Genomic DNA, 14,856 nt, shown 5'->3' with positions numbered 1-14,856 from the left:
CACGCCGCACTGTCCTCCACACTTCTCACAGTCCACAGCCTACATAAATAAGATGAGCACGCTTAGGATATATGAATGTGCACATATAGGTCTATACGTAATGGGTGAGTTTAATATAATGAGCGTCGGTAGGTAGGTAGGTAGGTATGTATGTTTATGCAATTATATACATAGTGTGGAAATCCACAAACATTCTGGACAGGGAGTTTATTTAGGGTCCACTATAATATAGGGCGTTTTATTTTATTATTAGAATAATTTTCCATGGCAGGATACACTGCAAAACACAGCGAAAAAATGCGTATGTCTTTGTCTGAAAAGTAAGGGAACCCGTTAATAATTTGAATCCCACCCGAGCTGTATTATAGTAGCATTAAAGACAAGACTAACAACGGAGGAAAAACTTGAATGCGTGTTTGATAAGTGTTCTAACTGATGGAAATGTCCATCATCACGGAACAGATTATTTTGACTGGCATGGATGTGATACGAACATGTGCATGGGAGGACTTGTTCTCAGGCACACATGACTATTACTTTCGCACCCTGAATTTCAGAATCAGACTTGTTTCTATGCTTCTAGACAAATCCGTGGTTTTACTTATCAGACGAACTGAATGTCATGTACAAAATGTTACATCTATGACCACCTTTACTTACTAATCAGACTTAGGATATGTCTATACGGGTCAGATTTGCTGCAGCGATCATACGTGACAAAACGATTTTTCTGGCGCACAAAATATGCAGCGGAATACAGCAGCAAAGTGGATGAGATTTTTACAAATCTCATCCACATGTTGCAGAAAACTGTAAATTTGGTGTGTACTTTCAGGCGGATTTACCTGCAGATTCTGGGTTGGATTTGCTGTGTAATTTTCCGCAGCAAATCAGACCCGTTTGGACTGGACATACTCTTATTCTGTACATACGGTATTCACTCTATAGAACCAAAAACCTATAGTAAATAAGTTTTTGGCAATATCAAAAACTCTGAAACCTTTTCTTCTCTAAAGCATGTACTAAGATCTCTGATCATACATTTAATTAATACAAAAATAAAGCTTATTAGATGCCCCCTTAGAAGAGCTATAGAAAAATATGTAAAAAAAAAAAAAGGCCCCATTATATGTTGAGTGTGCTTATATAATCCTTGTTTGGCATAATCTATTTACGCATCAGCTTTCATAACAAAACACAGTATAGTAGGCCAGTGCATTGAGTATTGTTCTATGCAAGTATTCACGTCAATAGAATTTTCAAATAGTCCTCTCTCATCCTATGTGGATAAACCTGCGTAGTACCATAAAGGTTTTCTCTTCAATATACTTGCATTGGCTATCTATAGCATGCCTTACATCAGGAGTCTCAAGCACGCGGCCCCTGGGGCTGTCATCTGCGGCCCGCGGGACACAGAGCCACTAGTGCAGGCTCTGCTCCGGGACTCTGTGGACAGCGATGTCTGGGGCTTGCCCAGAACCTGAGTCCCGTGCAGAGCGCTAGTATAGGCTCTGCTCCGGGACTTTGTGGAATCCCCTGACATCGCTGTCCACATATGGACAGTGTTGTCAGGGTCTTCACCAGAGCGGTGTCCCGGGCAGAGCGCTAGTATAGGCTATGCTCCGGGACTCTGGGGAAGCCTCTGACATCGCTGTCCATACATCGACAGTGATGTCAGGGGCTTCCCCAGAGCAGGAGTCCCAGTGATGTCAGGAGCACAGCTGGAGTCCCAGGAAGAGCCTACTAGCGCTCTGCCTGGGACTCCAGCTCTGGGGTTGCCCCTGACATCCATGTCCATATAGGAACAGTGATGTCAGGAGCAGAGCTGGAATCCCAGGTAGAGTGCTAGAAGCGACTCTGCTCCGGGACTCCAGCTCTGGGCAAGCCCCTGACATCACTGTCCATATATGGACGCTGATGTCAGTGGCTTCCCCAGAGTTCTGGCGCAGAGCCTATACTAGTGCTCTGCTCTGGGACACCAGCTCTGGGGTTGCCCCTGATATCACATTCCGGTCCAGGAGGATCCCCTGACGTCACTGTGTATGGACAGTGAAGTCAGGGGCTCCAACAGCAGAGGAATCCCCAGCCAAAGTGTCTGCAACACTCTGGCTGGGGATTCCACTCCTAAAGGGAGCCCCAATGGAGCTATCTACTTGGGGTGTGTGTGGCATTATCTGCAGACGGCACTGTGGCAGTATCTGCAGACGGCACTGTGGCAGTATCTGCAGACGGCACTGTGGCATTATCTGCAGACGGCACTGTGGCATTATCTGCAGAGGGCATTGTGGCATTATCTACAGAGGACTCTGTAGCCCTATCTAAAAAGGGGCTGCCCATTCTTGACATGTGTGTCTGCCAAACACTGCCAACTGAGCCGCCGGACTGCATTTAGCGACACTTGAACTGGAAAACTAGGATTGTTTAAATAAGCAAGTGGAGAATGCTCTCAAATTTTAAACCTAGCGGTATTATTATAGTAATGTAGTATTATTATGATAGTAATATAGTGTTATAGTAGTTCAAATAACTTATTAACAATAATTTTGTATTGTATAAAATTTTAAAGTAATGCGGCCCGTCAACGTTCCATTTTTCCTATATGTGACCCACTTACCTGGCCGAGTGTGAGACCCCTGCTCTACATAAACATGCTCCTATTTGTTATTAACCCCTTAATACTAGATATATTTTAGGACCTTAAACCCCGCCACTGCCGTGGCAGAATTTTTTTTCCTCCCCAACATCCATTGTGGGGAAAATGTTTGAGGGGCTATTGAGGGACTATACAGGATTATGTGACAAAAAATAGCATTATAAGTGACAGCCAGCATGGTTTTACTAAGGACAGAAGCTGTCAAACCAACCCGATTTGTTTTTATGAAGAGGTGAGCAGAGGCCTAGACAGAGGGACTGCTGTGGATATAGTGTTTTTGGACTTTCCAAAGGCATTTGAGACACTGTCCCCCATAGACGTCTAATGGGTAAATTAAGGACTATAGGTTTAGAAAGTATTGTTTGTAATTTGATTGAGAATTGGCTCAAGGACCGTATCCAGAGAGTTGTGGTCAATGATTCCTACTCTGAATGGTCCCCGGTTATACGTGGTGTACCCAAGGGTTCGGTGCTAGGACCACTATTATTCAACTTATTTATTAATGATATAGAGGATGGGATTACACCAAGCTATGTAGTAATGTTCAGTCTATGGAAGGGGATTTACAGCAGAGCAAGCGTAATCTCGCTGTAACCGGTCATTTACAGCGTGATCTCGCGAGGTAACGCTTGCTCTGCTGTAAGTACCACACAAACGTTACCGAAGTGTCGGGATTGTGAATAGACATCCCGTCCTGGCTGGAAGGAATGTCTATTCACTGTCAAAACACACGTTCATGTGTCAGTATAAGACATCACATAGTGAACAACGCAGTGTCACTATGCGCTGAGTAAATGAATGGAGAGAAGTGTATGACACGGATTGGTCAGTGTCATACACTTCTCTCCACAACGCCCCCTTGGTCTAAAGTAAAAGCAGGCCTAGTTGGGCATTAAGAAAAAAATTAGCATAAAGCTAAAATAGTTCATAACGTGATAAAAATAGATAGTTTTTCTAAATAAAAAACACTGCTGTCACCTACATTACAGCGCCCATCTCCTTATGTAGGAGAAAGTCCACTTATAATGTGGTGACAGAGCCTCTTTAAAGAGGCTCTGTCACCACATTATAAGTGGCATATCTCCTACACAAGGAGATCGGCGCTATAATGTAGGTGACAGCAGTGCTATTTAAAAAAAACATCTGTTTTCACCACTTTATTAGCGATTTTAGATTTATGTTAATTAGTTTCTTAATGCCCAAGTGGGCGTGTCTTTACTTTAGACCAAGTGGGCGTTGTACAGAGTGTATGACCAATCAGCGTCATGCACTCCTCTCCATTCATTTAGTCAGCGAATAGGGATCCTTTTAGATCACTATGTGCTGTCTTATACTAACACATTAACGATACTGAAGTGTTTAGACAGTGAATGGACATTCCACGGGATGTCTATTCACAATCTCTGCACTTCGTTACTCTTTCTGTGATACTTACAGCAGAGCAAGCGTAATCTCGCAAGATTACGCTGTAGATGACAGGTTACAACAAGATTACGCTTTGCTCTGCTGTAACTACCACAGAAACAGTAACGAAGTGCAGGGATTGTGAATAGACATCCCGTGGAATGTCTATTCACTGTCTAAACACTTCAGTATCGTTAATGTGTTAGTATAAGACAGCATATAGTGATCTAAAAGGATCCCTATGCGCTGACTAAATGAATGGAGAGGAGTGTATGACGCTGATTGGTCAGGATCATACACTCCTTTGTAGAACGCCCACTTGGTCTAACGTAAAGACACGCCCACTTGGGCATTAAGAAACGAATTAGCATAAATCTAAAATTACTAATAAAGTGTTGAAAACAGATCGTTTTGTTAAATAAAAAGCACTGCTGTCACCTACATTATAGCGCCGATCTCCTTATGTAGGAGATGGGGCACTTATAATGTGGCGACGGAGCCTCTAAACAAACTGAGTGCTTGGGCGTCCACTTGGCAAATGAGGTTTAATGTAGATAAATGTAAAGTTATGCACCTGGGTACGAACAACCTGCATGCATCATATGTCCTAGGAGGAGCTAAACTGGGGGAGTCACTTGTTGAGAAGGATCTGGGTGTACTTGTAAATCATAAATGAAATAACAGCATGCTATGTCAATCAGCTGCTTCAAAGGCCAGCAAGATATTGTCGTGTATTAAAAGAGGCATGGACTCGCGGGACAGGGATGTAATATTACCACTTTACAAAGCATTAGTGAGGCCTCATCTTAAATATGCAGTTCAGTTCTGGACTCCAGATCATAGAAAGAATGGCCTGGGATTAGAAAAAATACAAAGAAGAGCAATGAAGCTAATAAGGGGCATGGAGAATCTAAGTTATGAGGAAAGATTATAAGAATTAAGCCTATTTAGCCTTGAAAAAAGACGACTAAGGGGGGACATGATTAACTTATATAAATATATTAATGGCACATACAAAAAATATGGTGAAATCCTGTTCCATGTAAAACCCCCTAAAAAAACAATGGGGCACTCCTTCCGTCTGGAGAAAAAAAGGTTCAACCTGCAGAGGCGACAAGCCTTCTTTACTGTGAGAACTGTGAATCTATGGAATAGCCTACCGCAGGAGCTGGTCACAGCAGGGACAGGAGATGGCTTTAAAAAAGGGTTAGATAATTTCCTAGAACAAAAAAATATTAGCTCCGATGTGTAGAATTTTTTTTACTTCCCTTTTCCCATCCCTTGGTTGAACTTGATGGACATGTGTCAATTTCAACTGTACCAACTATGTAATTTCCAAAAGCTATAACTTTATTTTTCTGTTGATGTAGCTGTATAAGAGCTTGTTTTTTGCGGGACAAGTTACTGTACTATATGATGTACTGGAAAACTTAGAAAAAATTCTTTGTAAGGTAGAATGGGAAAAACAGTGACTATATTTGGGTTTCATTTTTATGGCATTCAGCAAGCGGGAAAAAAAAATAATAAATAAATAAATAAAATCGATATATTAACTTTATTCTGCAGGTCTAAAGGATCACGGTGATCCCAAATGTATCATTTTTTTTTGTTTTACTACTTTTACAAAGAAAAAACAAAGAATTTTTTTTTTTCCCTTGTGTCACCATATTCTGAGACGCATAACTTTTTTATATTTCCGTCTATTAAGCGGTGTGAGGGCTTGTTTTATGCGGTAGTTATTGTTGATACCATTTTGGGGTACGTGCAACTCTTTGTTTACTTTTTATTCCACTTTAGTAGGAGACAAGGTGATCAATAAACAGCAACTCTGGCATTTTTAATTAATATTTTTTTTTTCGTACGAGCGCTGCACCCCCTTTAAAACAGCTGATCAGTGGGGGACCCAGGAGTCGACTGATCAGCTATTGATGGCCTATCCGGAGGATCCCTTTAACACCTTCCCGACCGCCCACTGTCTTTTGACGTCAGGCGGTGCGGGTGCTTAATCTACAGAGACGTCTTTTGGCGTCGCTGCAGATCAGGCTGCTGAGCGCTCGTGTGAGCGCTCATCCTCTAAGCAGGAGCTGTTACTAACAGCTCCTGATCTTAGAGCAGCCTCCTGAACACAGCTGGGGTCGGCAAACATTCGGACCCCAGCTGTGTAATCCTTTGATTACCGCGGTCCGTGACCGCGGCATGATCAAAGGGAATTCCCCTCTTTGATCGCATCACCGGGATTCCAGTGATGCGATCAAACAATGGGGAATCCCTCTGCAGTCAGCCCTGGGGACCTACAAAAGACCCCAGGGCTGTCTGTTCCGTGTGCCTGCTGTTCGGGCACACTATGTGCTGCCCGATCAGCAGCCTGTGTCATAGTGACACAGTGTAATGTATTAGCGTACAGAAGTATGCTAATACATTGCAAGTAAAAAATAAAGTTACAAATAAAGTTATCCCTTGATGGGATTAAAAAAAAAAAAAGTAACAAAACAAATAAATAAATAAAAAAAGTGCCAAAAAGAGTCTTTATTTTGCATTAAATACATCTTATTGCCCCTACACTAAATAAAAACAAAAAACCTACGCATATTAGTTATCTACACGACCGTAATAACCTGAAGAATTAATCTAATGGGTTATTTAGCGTGAAACGTGAACGGGATAAAAAAATAAACAAAAAAAACTATTCCGAGAATCGCTTTTTCCTATATTCACGGCGTAAAAAAAATTTTTTTTTACCCCCAAACTGTGGGAAAAATAAAACACTATTTCTCTCGCATAAAACAAGGCCTCATACAGCCACGTCAGTGAAAAAATAAAAAAGTTATGGCTGCTGAAACGCAGAGAGGCAAAAACAGAAAAATGTAGCTGGTCATTAAGGTCTTTTCAGGCCCGGTCATTAAGGGGTTAAATAAAGAAAATTCAAGAACACAAAGATTCACATAAACAGGGTCATTCCACAGATTTACACTTCCACACCCAAGTATCGTTGTTGGTGCTGTCCACATTATTATAAATAGGTAATAGATATGCATATATAAAGTTGCTGGGTGCAGAATAATGAAAGGAGATGCAAGACACAAACACAATAGGCAACTGTGAGTCACAAACACTAGTGTAACCTTAGTTTAGTTTATATTTATAGAGAGAGGTCTATTACATTGTCCTGATAAAAAGCATATTCTGTCATTTCTCAAGAGTACCAGTCACGCAAAGCAAACTGAAGCTTCCTGCAAACAGACGTGACACATCTATAAAGCTACTGTATTGTATAAAGCTATAATTCACAGGCATGGCAGATTAATGATTAATGTGAGATTGGTCAAGTAACGTGAGCACATCTCAGCACAGAAAAACAGGTAGGAAACCTCACCCACTGCCTCAAACAAATCAATACTTTGTACAGTATCTTTGTACTCTGGACTAAGTAAACAAATACCTGCCTATTTTAAGTTGTCAAATTAATTAATTTATGTGTCAGAAGATATGAAAACAATCAGGGCTATACATAAACCGGTGTATTAACATTTCAGATATATTAAGAGGTAGTCTCAACTCTGACATTTATGTTATATCTTCAGGATATGCCACAAATGTCTGATAGGTGCGGGTCTCACCTATGGGACCCACACTTATCTGGAAAACGTCGTTCCCATGACTCATCCTGCCTGGTTAGATGGCCACCGAGAACACTTGATCGGCTGTTTCTGTAACTCCTATAGACGATAATAGAGAGAACCGGACACATCCACAGCCACCTCTCCATTCATTCCCTGACTGGCTGTAGCGGCCTGTGGGTGCCCCACCAGGTGGAACAGCGATCTGGTGACCCCCGTTCGCCAGAAAAGTGTGGGTCCCAGAGGTGGAACCTGCACCTATCAGACATGTATGACATATCCAGAGAATATGCCATAAATGTTGTGAGTGGAGATACCCATTTAAGCCCTAATCATAATATGCAAGATATATGTGTGCTGTGTAGCTTCGAGTCTATAAATTTGTGTCACAAATAATTTCTGGAAAACAATAATATTCCTGAAAACTTGCAAATTGTAGAAGTAGGGTTTAAAGTCAAACAACTAGATATCTAATACGTTAGTATAATAAAAGCTTAGCATATAACATTATCAGCAATTCCCCAATATATACTTATTACCTTGTCAGCCAACACTAGAAGAATACAAAAGGTCATTGAAAGTGAAGAAGGTATTGTCATGTCCATCTGCTCATTACAAGCTCCCCTCCACTTTGTCCATTCACTTATATTCTGCTGTTGGGTAACAGGTTTTTATTAAGGAACTGCTTATAACTCATAATTATCAAGTGGAGGGACCTCTAGCTACCGTAAGGTTCTGTTCATACTACATTTATGTCAGACCTATCTGGATCCCAAATAAAAGCACACAAATGTATACAGTAATGTACCCGTAGGCTTCTATTATACAGACGTATTTAAATATTATGATAAAATAAACATGCATTTACAAACATTTCATCCATGCAAACATTTCTTACATGGTAAAGATTTATGAAAGCAATACCAAACGCACTTTCAAAAAAAAGGAAGACGTGCCACCTAATGGTACGTTCTAGGAATAAACAAAAATCCTTCAGCAAGCCTGAATAGGCCACGTTCATGACTTATGTTATGTTGCAGCTTGCATAACAACCAGTGGCGGATCATCATAGGGGCGTTTGGAGAGGCCACCCTGCCCATGACCACACAAAGTACATTGAAGTTTTGTTGCGGTTTTTGCCCAAATCGCGTCAAAAACCGAGACAAAACTGCATTGTGTATGCCCTGCAAAAGAACCTGTAGACATAAGGTCAGATGACCTTATGTTTGCAGTTCTTGTTACTGTTGAAAGCTCTGTAGGTCACATGACCATGTAGGCAGTTCCTAGAGCAGAAGAAAGACTCCATAGAGAAGACTGTGAGCTGCTATGTGAGGAGGATGGATTAGTTTAAGGGGTCTGTATTTAGGGAGGTCTGGTCTCGGGTCTGTATTAGCTTAAGGGGTCAGGTCTAGGGTCTGTATTTAGGGATCCATTCTGAGGTCTGTATTTAGGGGGTCTGTTCTAGGGTCTGTATTTATTTAAGGTGCTTGTTCTGGGGTCTATGTGTTTAGGGGGGTCTACTCTGGGGACTGCAATAGTTTAGAAGGTCTGGGGTCTGTATGTATTCTAGGGTCTGGTCAGGGGTCCGAATTTATAAGTCTGATTTAAAGGGGTTGTCCGGGCACGGACAGTTTTTTCATACTGACTACCTATCCACAGGATAGATCATCACTATATGATCGTGGGGGTCCGACACCCGGACTTTGCATCGATCAGCTGCTCCGACTGCCTCCGGGCACCGGATGTCCGTGCCTGTAGGAGATGGCTCCGGTCACATTATAGCGGCCGTGCTGCAATACTGCTGCTCTGCCCCCATTCAAATGAATAGGAGCAGGAGTTGCAGTTCAGCAGCATGTAGTGTATGGAGCCATCTGCTTCTGGTACTGAACACTGCATAACATCCGGTTCCCGGAGGCAGCCGGAACAGCTGATCGGTGCCGGGTCCGGGTATCGAATCCCTGCCGATCATTTACGGATGACCTATCCTGTGGATAGGTTGTCCGTATGGAAATTCGGTCCGTCTCTGGACAACCCCTTTAATGTATGGGCCTGGGGTCTGAATTTGCTTAGGGATCTGGTCTGGGGTATGGAACAATTTAGGGGGTTTGGCGTCTGAGTTTTTGTGTTTCTATAGAGGATGGAAATGGCTGCAGAAGCGAGTGGAAAAGATGTCTTGTCAGGAAACTCTGCTGTCATCGGGAGAAGTCGCCAGAACGGTCTGTGTCAGATGGAGAAAAGAGAACGACTCCCCATCAGAGAAGACATCACCTGTGTGTCACTGGATTTAAAGAGGCTCTGTCCCCTCTTCTGACATGTCTGTTATAGGAAATCCTTGTATTCCACATTATGTCTTTGTGTAGCCCAGGACTAATAGACACATTGGAGTTACCATTCCCATTGTCAGGAGGATGTGTCCCTACACAGTGTGATGGTGTCAGCCATGGTTGGAGACTGTTAGTATGTAGAGACACGGCCCTTTGACAAAGGGGAATCGCAACACCCATTTGTCAATAATCGCACAGAAAGGTGGTATTCACTATAGACACTGCACGGCAGAGCTGCGGTGGAGAAGGGGGGCCCAAGTGTGGGAACAGCTCAGGACATATGGTCTACTTAATAAGCCACTGATAACCAAAGAGTGACCACCAAACTAATGTTGGTACATACAATTTTCTCAAGATTTTTTTTTTGTTAAATAAAAAACACATCTTGCTATTTACATGAAGTTTTCAATGTTGTGCATTTTCCCCACTGAAGCCAATGGGGACAACCACAAAAAAACTGTAACAGATGGACTGGTCCTAAAAAATTAAGTTTTTAAATGCAATGGAATTTTCAAAAATCCAATTAACTTACATTTAACATCATGACAATAAGATTGTATTGCTCACTCATCTGCCACGTGTGATCAAGATTCAAAAACGGAAAAACTTACTGGAAATAACTTGGTCCAAAAACTGTTGCCAAATTGTAGACATTCATTTTGTTCTCAGCATGGTGTTGAACCACCTGCGTTAGAAAATAGCAGAGGTACTTCAGCAAGATATAATGTGTGTCCGGCAATTCTCTTAGTAGCTCCTTCAAGCTGCTTTCTCTGTGTGTGTCACTTCCACTCTCTGTGAAGACATACAAGAGCAGCTTAATGATATTTTTAATGTAAACTCTAGTGCACATCCAACCTAGTGGGATAAAACGCTGACAGATTCGCAGTGGTGTAGCTAATGGGGTGAAAAAGTAGCCTATAGACCCCCAATGCCTAAGAAAAAGGAGCAATGTATTATATGAGTGTGATGCGGAGACACAACTGCTTGTCACACTAACCGCACAACAATTTCATGATGATATGCAAATCTATTATACTCCACATATATATTGTGAAATCACTTGCATATGTCAGTTCAAATATCGTGGCTTGTCCAGGTTTAGTTTTTGCTCCAGGACCAATTTCTTTGAAAAGAAATGCTGAGCTCCATCAAAACCAATGTTGACTGCAACATTTCTATGTAGTTAGTGCCGGTTTGCACAAAGGTACCAGAGCTTAGTAAATGCTTTAACAATTGCTGAAACATCTATTAAGCTTTACTATTGCAGTTTCCCAGTTCATAGCAAGTACTAGCATATTGGCAGGATTGCACACATTGCTAGAAGCACCACGGTGGGCTCTGGTATACCGCAACTCCTTCTGAAGTTTTCATTCAATTCTCTGTACCGGGTCTGCCGAGACAAAAGGGGCCCAATATCCTTCATTCTCGTGATCTATGGGTGGGCTCTGCAGTCGAACCTCCACCAATAAGAAAATTATGGCATATTCTAAAGTATATGCTGTCACTTGATATGACCGAAAAAACACTTTCAATCAAGTTGTTGTTTTTCTTAACACTTGTACATATAACGTATAAAGTAAAAAAATAAATAAATATATATATATATATATATATATATATATATATATATATATAAAAATAAGCAAAAACAACAACATTGGTAACGCTTTGCAATAAGCTCTATTAGCCATTTACCTGCTGATGAAATAGATCAAAAGAAGGAAGAAACACACATTTACAGGTGGACATATACATGTCATTCTAACGTTAACTACCAAAAGAGACAATCTATACCGGTTCTTAAAAAAACAAATATTTTACCTCAAAATGTCTTCAAGTTAAAGAAAAGTTTACAGATTATGGTATAAAACGAGTGTTGATATAAAACGGCATGGGTTTAAATTAGATAAATCTTAAAATATTGCTACTTAAAAAAGAAATAATTAATAAAAATAAATAAGTTAATAAATAATTCCGACACATTGTTATTGACATGTATAAATTTATACAATGTCTTGGCAAATATTAGAATAGTGTGGTGCTTCCTCCAGGATAATGATCTTTTCAGAAAAACTTTTGCCATAGAAATGTATGGGGACAAGTGATCGTAAGTAACTATCGCTGGTCCCTATACATAAACAAGCATTGCTCCATATGAAAGGCAGCCCCCATACACATTAGATTGTCGTCCAATCAAGTTAAAATCAGTGGGTTCAGCATATGTATTTGTGTATGGAAAGGTATGGAAAGCTTTAGATTAAAATGTAAGGAAATTAAAATACAATTACATTTTTTTCTTACTGGATAATTGATAAAACATCGGTCTAGAACAGGGGTCTCAAACTCGGCCGGGTAAGTGGGCCACATATAGAAAAAATTTGAAGTTGGCGGGCCGAATTACTTTCAAATTTGATACAATACAAAATTATTGTTAAACAATTATTTATTTGATCTACTATAACACTATATTACTATAATAATACTACATTACTATAATAATAGCGCTAGGTTTAAAATTTTAGATATTTCGCCACGTGCTTATTTCAAAAATCCAGTTTTCCAGTTGAAGTGTCGCTAAACCCAGTCCAGCGGCTCATTTAGCAGTGTTTGGCAGACACACAAATGTCAAGATTGGGCAGCCTCTTTTTAGATGCTGCCACAGTGCCCTCTGTAGATAATGCAAAACAGCCCTAGATAATGCCAGTGCCCTCCGCACATGCTGCCGCAGTGCCCTCCGCACATGCTGCCGCAGTTCCCTCCGCACATGCTGCCGCAGTGCCCTCCGCACATGCTGCCGCAGTGCCCTCTGCAGATAATGCCACACACACCCCAAGTAGATAGCTCCATTGGGGCTCCCTCTAGGAGTGGAATCCCTAGCCAGAGCGGTGCCGACGCTTTGGCTGGGGATTCCTCTATTGTTGGAGCCCCTGACGTCACTGTCCATGCACAGTGACGTCAGGGGATCCGAGTCCCGGAGCAGAGCACTAGTATAGGCTCTGCGCCGGAACTCTGGGTTAGCCATTAACATCAGTGTCCATATATGGACAGTGATGTCAGGGGCTTGCCCAGAGCTTGAGTCCCGGAGCAGAGCCACTTCTAGCACTCTGCATGGGATTCCAACTCTGCTCCTGACATCACTGTCCATATATGGACATGGATGTCAGGGGCAACCCCAGAGTGGGAGTCCCAGGCAGAGTGCTAGTAGGCTCTTCCTGGGACTCCAGCTGTGCTCCTGACATCACTGGGACTCCTGCTCTGGGAAAGCCCCTGACATCACTATCGATGTATATACTAGCGCTCTGCCCGGGACTCCAGCTCTGGGGAAGCCCCAGACATCACTGTCAATATGTTGACAGCGATGTCACAAGATTCCACAGAGTCCCGGAGCAGAGCCGATACTACCGCTCTGCCCGGGACTCTGCGCTGGGGAAGACCCTGACACACTGTTCATATATGGACAGCGATGTCAGGGAATTCCATAGAGTCCCGGAGCAGAGCCAATACTAGCGCTCCGCCCAGGACTGCGCTCTGTTGAAGACCCTGACACACTGTCCATGTATAGACAGCGATGTCAGGGAATTCCACAGAGTCCCGGGGCAGAGCCTATACTAGCGCTCTGCCCGGGACTCCACTCTGGGGAAGACTGTGACAACACTGTCCATATATGGACACCGGTGTCAGGGAATTCCACAGAGTCCTGGAGCAGAGCGTATACTAGCGCTCTGCACGGGACACCGGCTCTGGGGAAGCCCCAGACAGCGATGTCAGGGAATTCCAGAGTCCCGGATCAGAGTCTGTACTAGTGGCTCTGTGTCCTGCGGGCCGCAGATGATAGCCCCAGGGGCCCTATGCGGCCCGCATGCTTGAGTCCTCTGGTCTAGAATAATACAGTGTAAACAAAGGTGTATTTCAACTCAAGCTATAACTTGTTATATGCAAATTTATTTCATATGGAGTTATTGCATAATCTGAGAAAAGACATCACTGAAAAAGCGTTAACACATAGAAAGTGAAACAACTGAAACGGTTAGGATTCAGACAAGAAAATTTTGTGGCTTCGGAAAATGTCCCATTCTGGACCAAATGCTCTGAATAGTGACGTTTCTATTCAGCATTTGAAGCAACTTGTGTTCAGACACTCAAGCCCATTCAATGACAAGACAGTGGGGTGCCTCAAAGAAGTGTGCCACATAGCGTGCCTGCAGCAGTCTTGACACATATATTGGCAACCCGCTGCCAGTGTTGGCTAAAAGCTAACCTGAATAAGACTGCACACTGATTTAATGCAATAAACCACACTGCACATTATGGTACACAAAATGAAAGTCTTTAGCTGGTCATATATTTTATAAGGTTTTGTGTACTAAAAAATAAAAAAAATGCACCTCTAATATTAAAAAAAAACACCTTTCTGTCAGCTTTAAAAGTTATAAATATCGTAATATATAGGTCATTAACCCTTGCCGCTGCAGCCAGTTTTCACCTTCCTGACAGTCACATTTTTCAAATCTGTGTTACTGGTAAAATTATGGTCGTTACATTCATTGTTTATTTGTAAAAAAAAACAACGAAAAAAACACCAAAAAAATAATGCAAATGAGGAAAAATTAGCATTTTTCAAAATTGTATTTTCTGTTCTTGGAAGGATTGGGCTAGACCTAGACTTTTGTTTTGTAGTTAGCCATAAATCGTGTAGTGCTATGTATTACAGCTTTCAGTTTTCCACGGACGGTCAGTCGATTAGGTTGTGTCTATGGAAGGGCATAATAGGCTTCCGTACATGGCAAACCATCGATGAGCTTCAAACCACTTAGATGCCACGGTTGCTATGGACCGCTGCATTTATGGGGATAATCGG

At 42.0% G+C, this 14,856-nt stretch overlaps 1 protein-coding gene across 4 annotated transcripts in view; it reads right to left on the bottom strand.

Moving 5' to 3' along the window:
* The window catches only part of FAM13A (family with sequence similarity 13 member A), a 303,023-nt gene that overhangs the window by 225,645 nt on the left and 62,522 nt on the right, over positions 1–14,856 (bottom strand). For all 4 annotated transcript variants that reach the window (XM_075860670.1, XM_075860672.1, XM_075860669.1 and 1 more), the window contains one exon: positions 10,610–10,790. In XM_075860670.1, coding sequence (XP_075716785.1) covers positions 10,610–10,790 — 181 coding nt within the window. The remainder of the gene's footprint in view (positions 1–10,609; positions 10,791–14,856) is intronic.

The sequence above is a fragment of the Rhinoderma darwinii genome, chromosome 1, assembly GCF_050947455.1.
Source record: "Rhinoderma darwinii isolate aRhiDar2 chromosome 1, aRhiDar2.hap1, whole genome shotgun sequence".
Taxonomy (NCBI): Eukaryota; Metazoa; Chordata; class Amphibia; order Anura; family Rhinodermatidae; genus Rhinoderma; species Rhinoderma darwinii.
The sequence above is the reverse complement of the archived record's forward strand: the minus strand, read 5'-3'. Positions and strand labels throughout refer to the sequence as shown.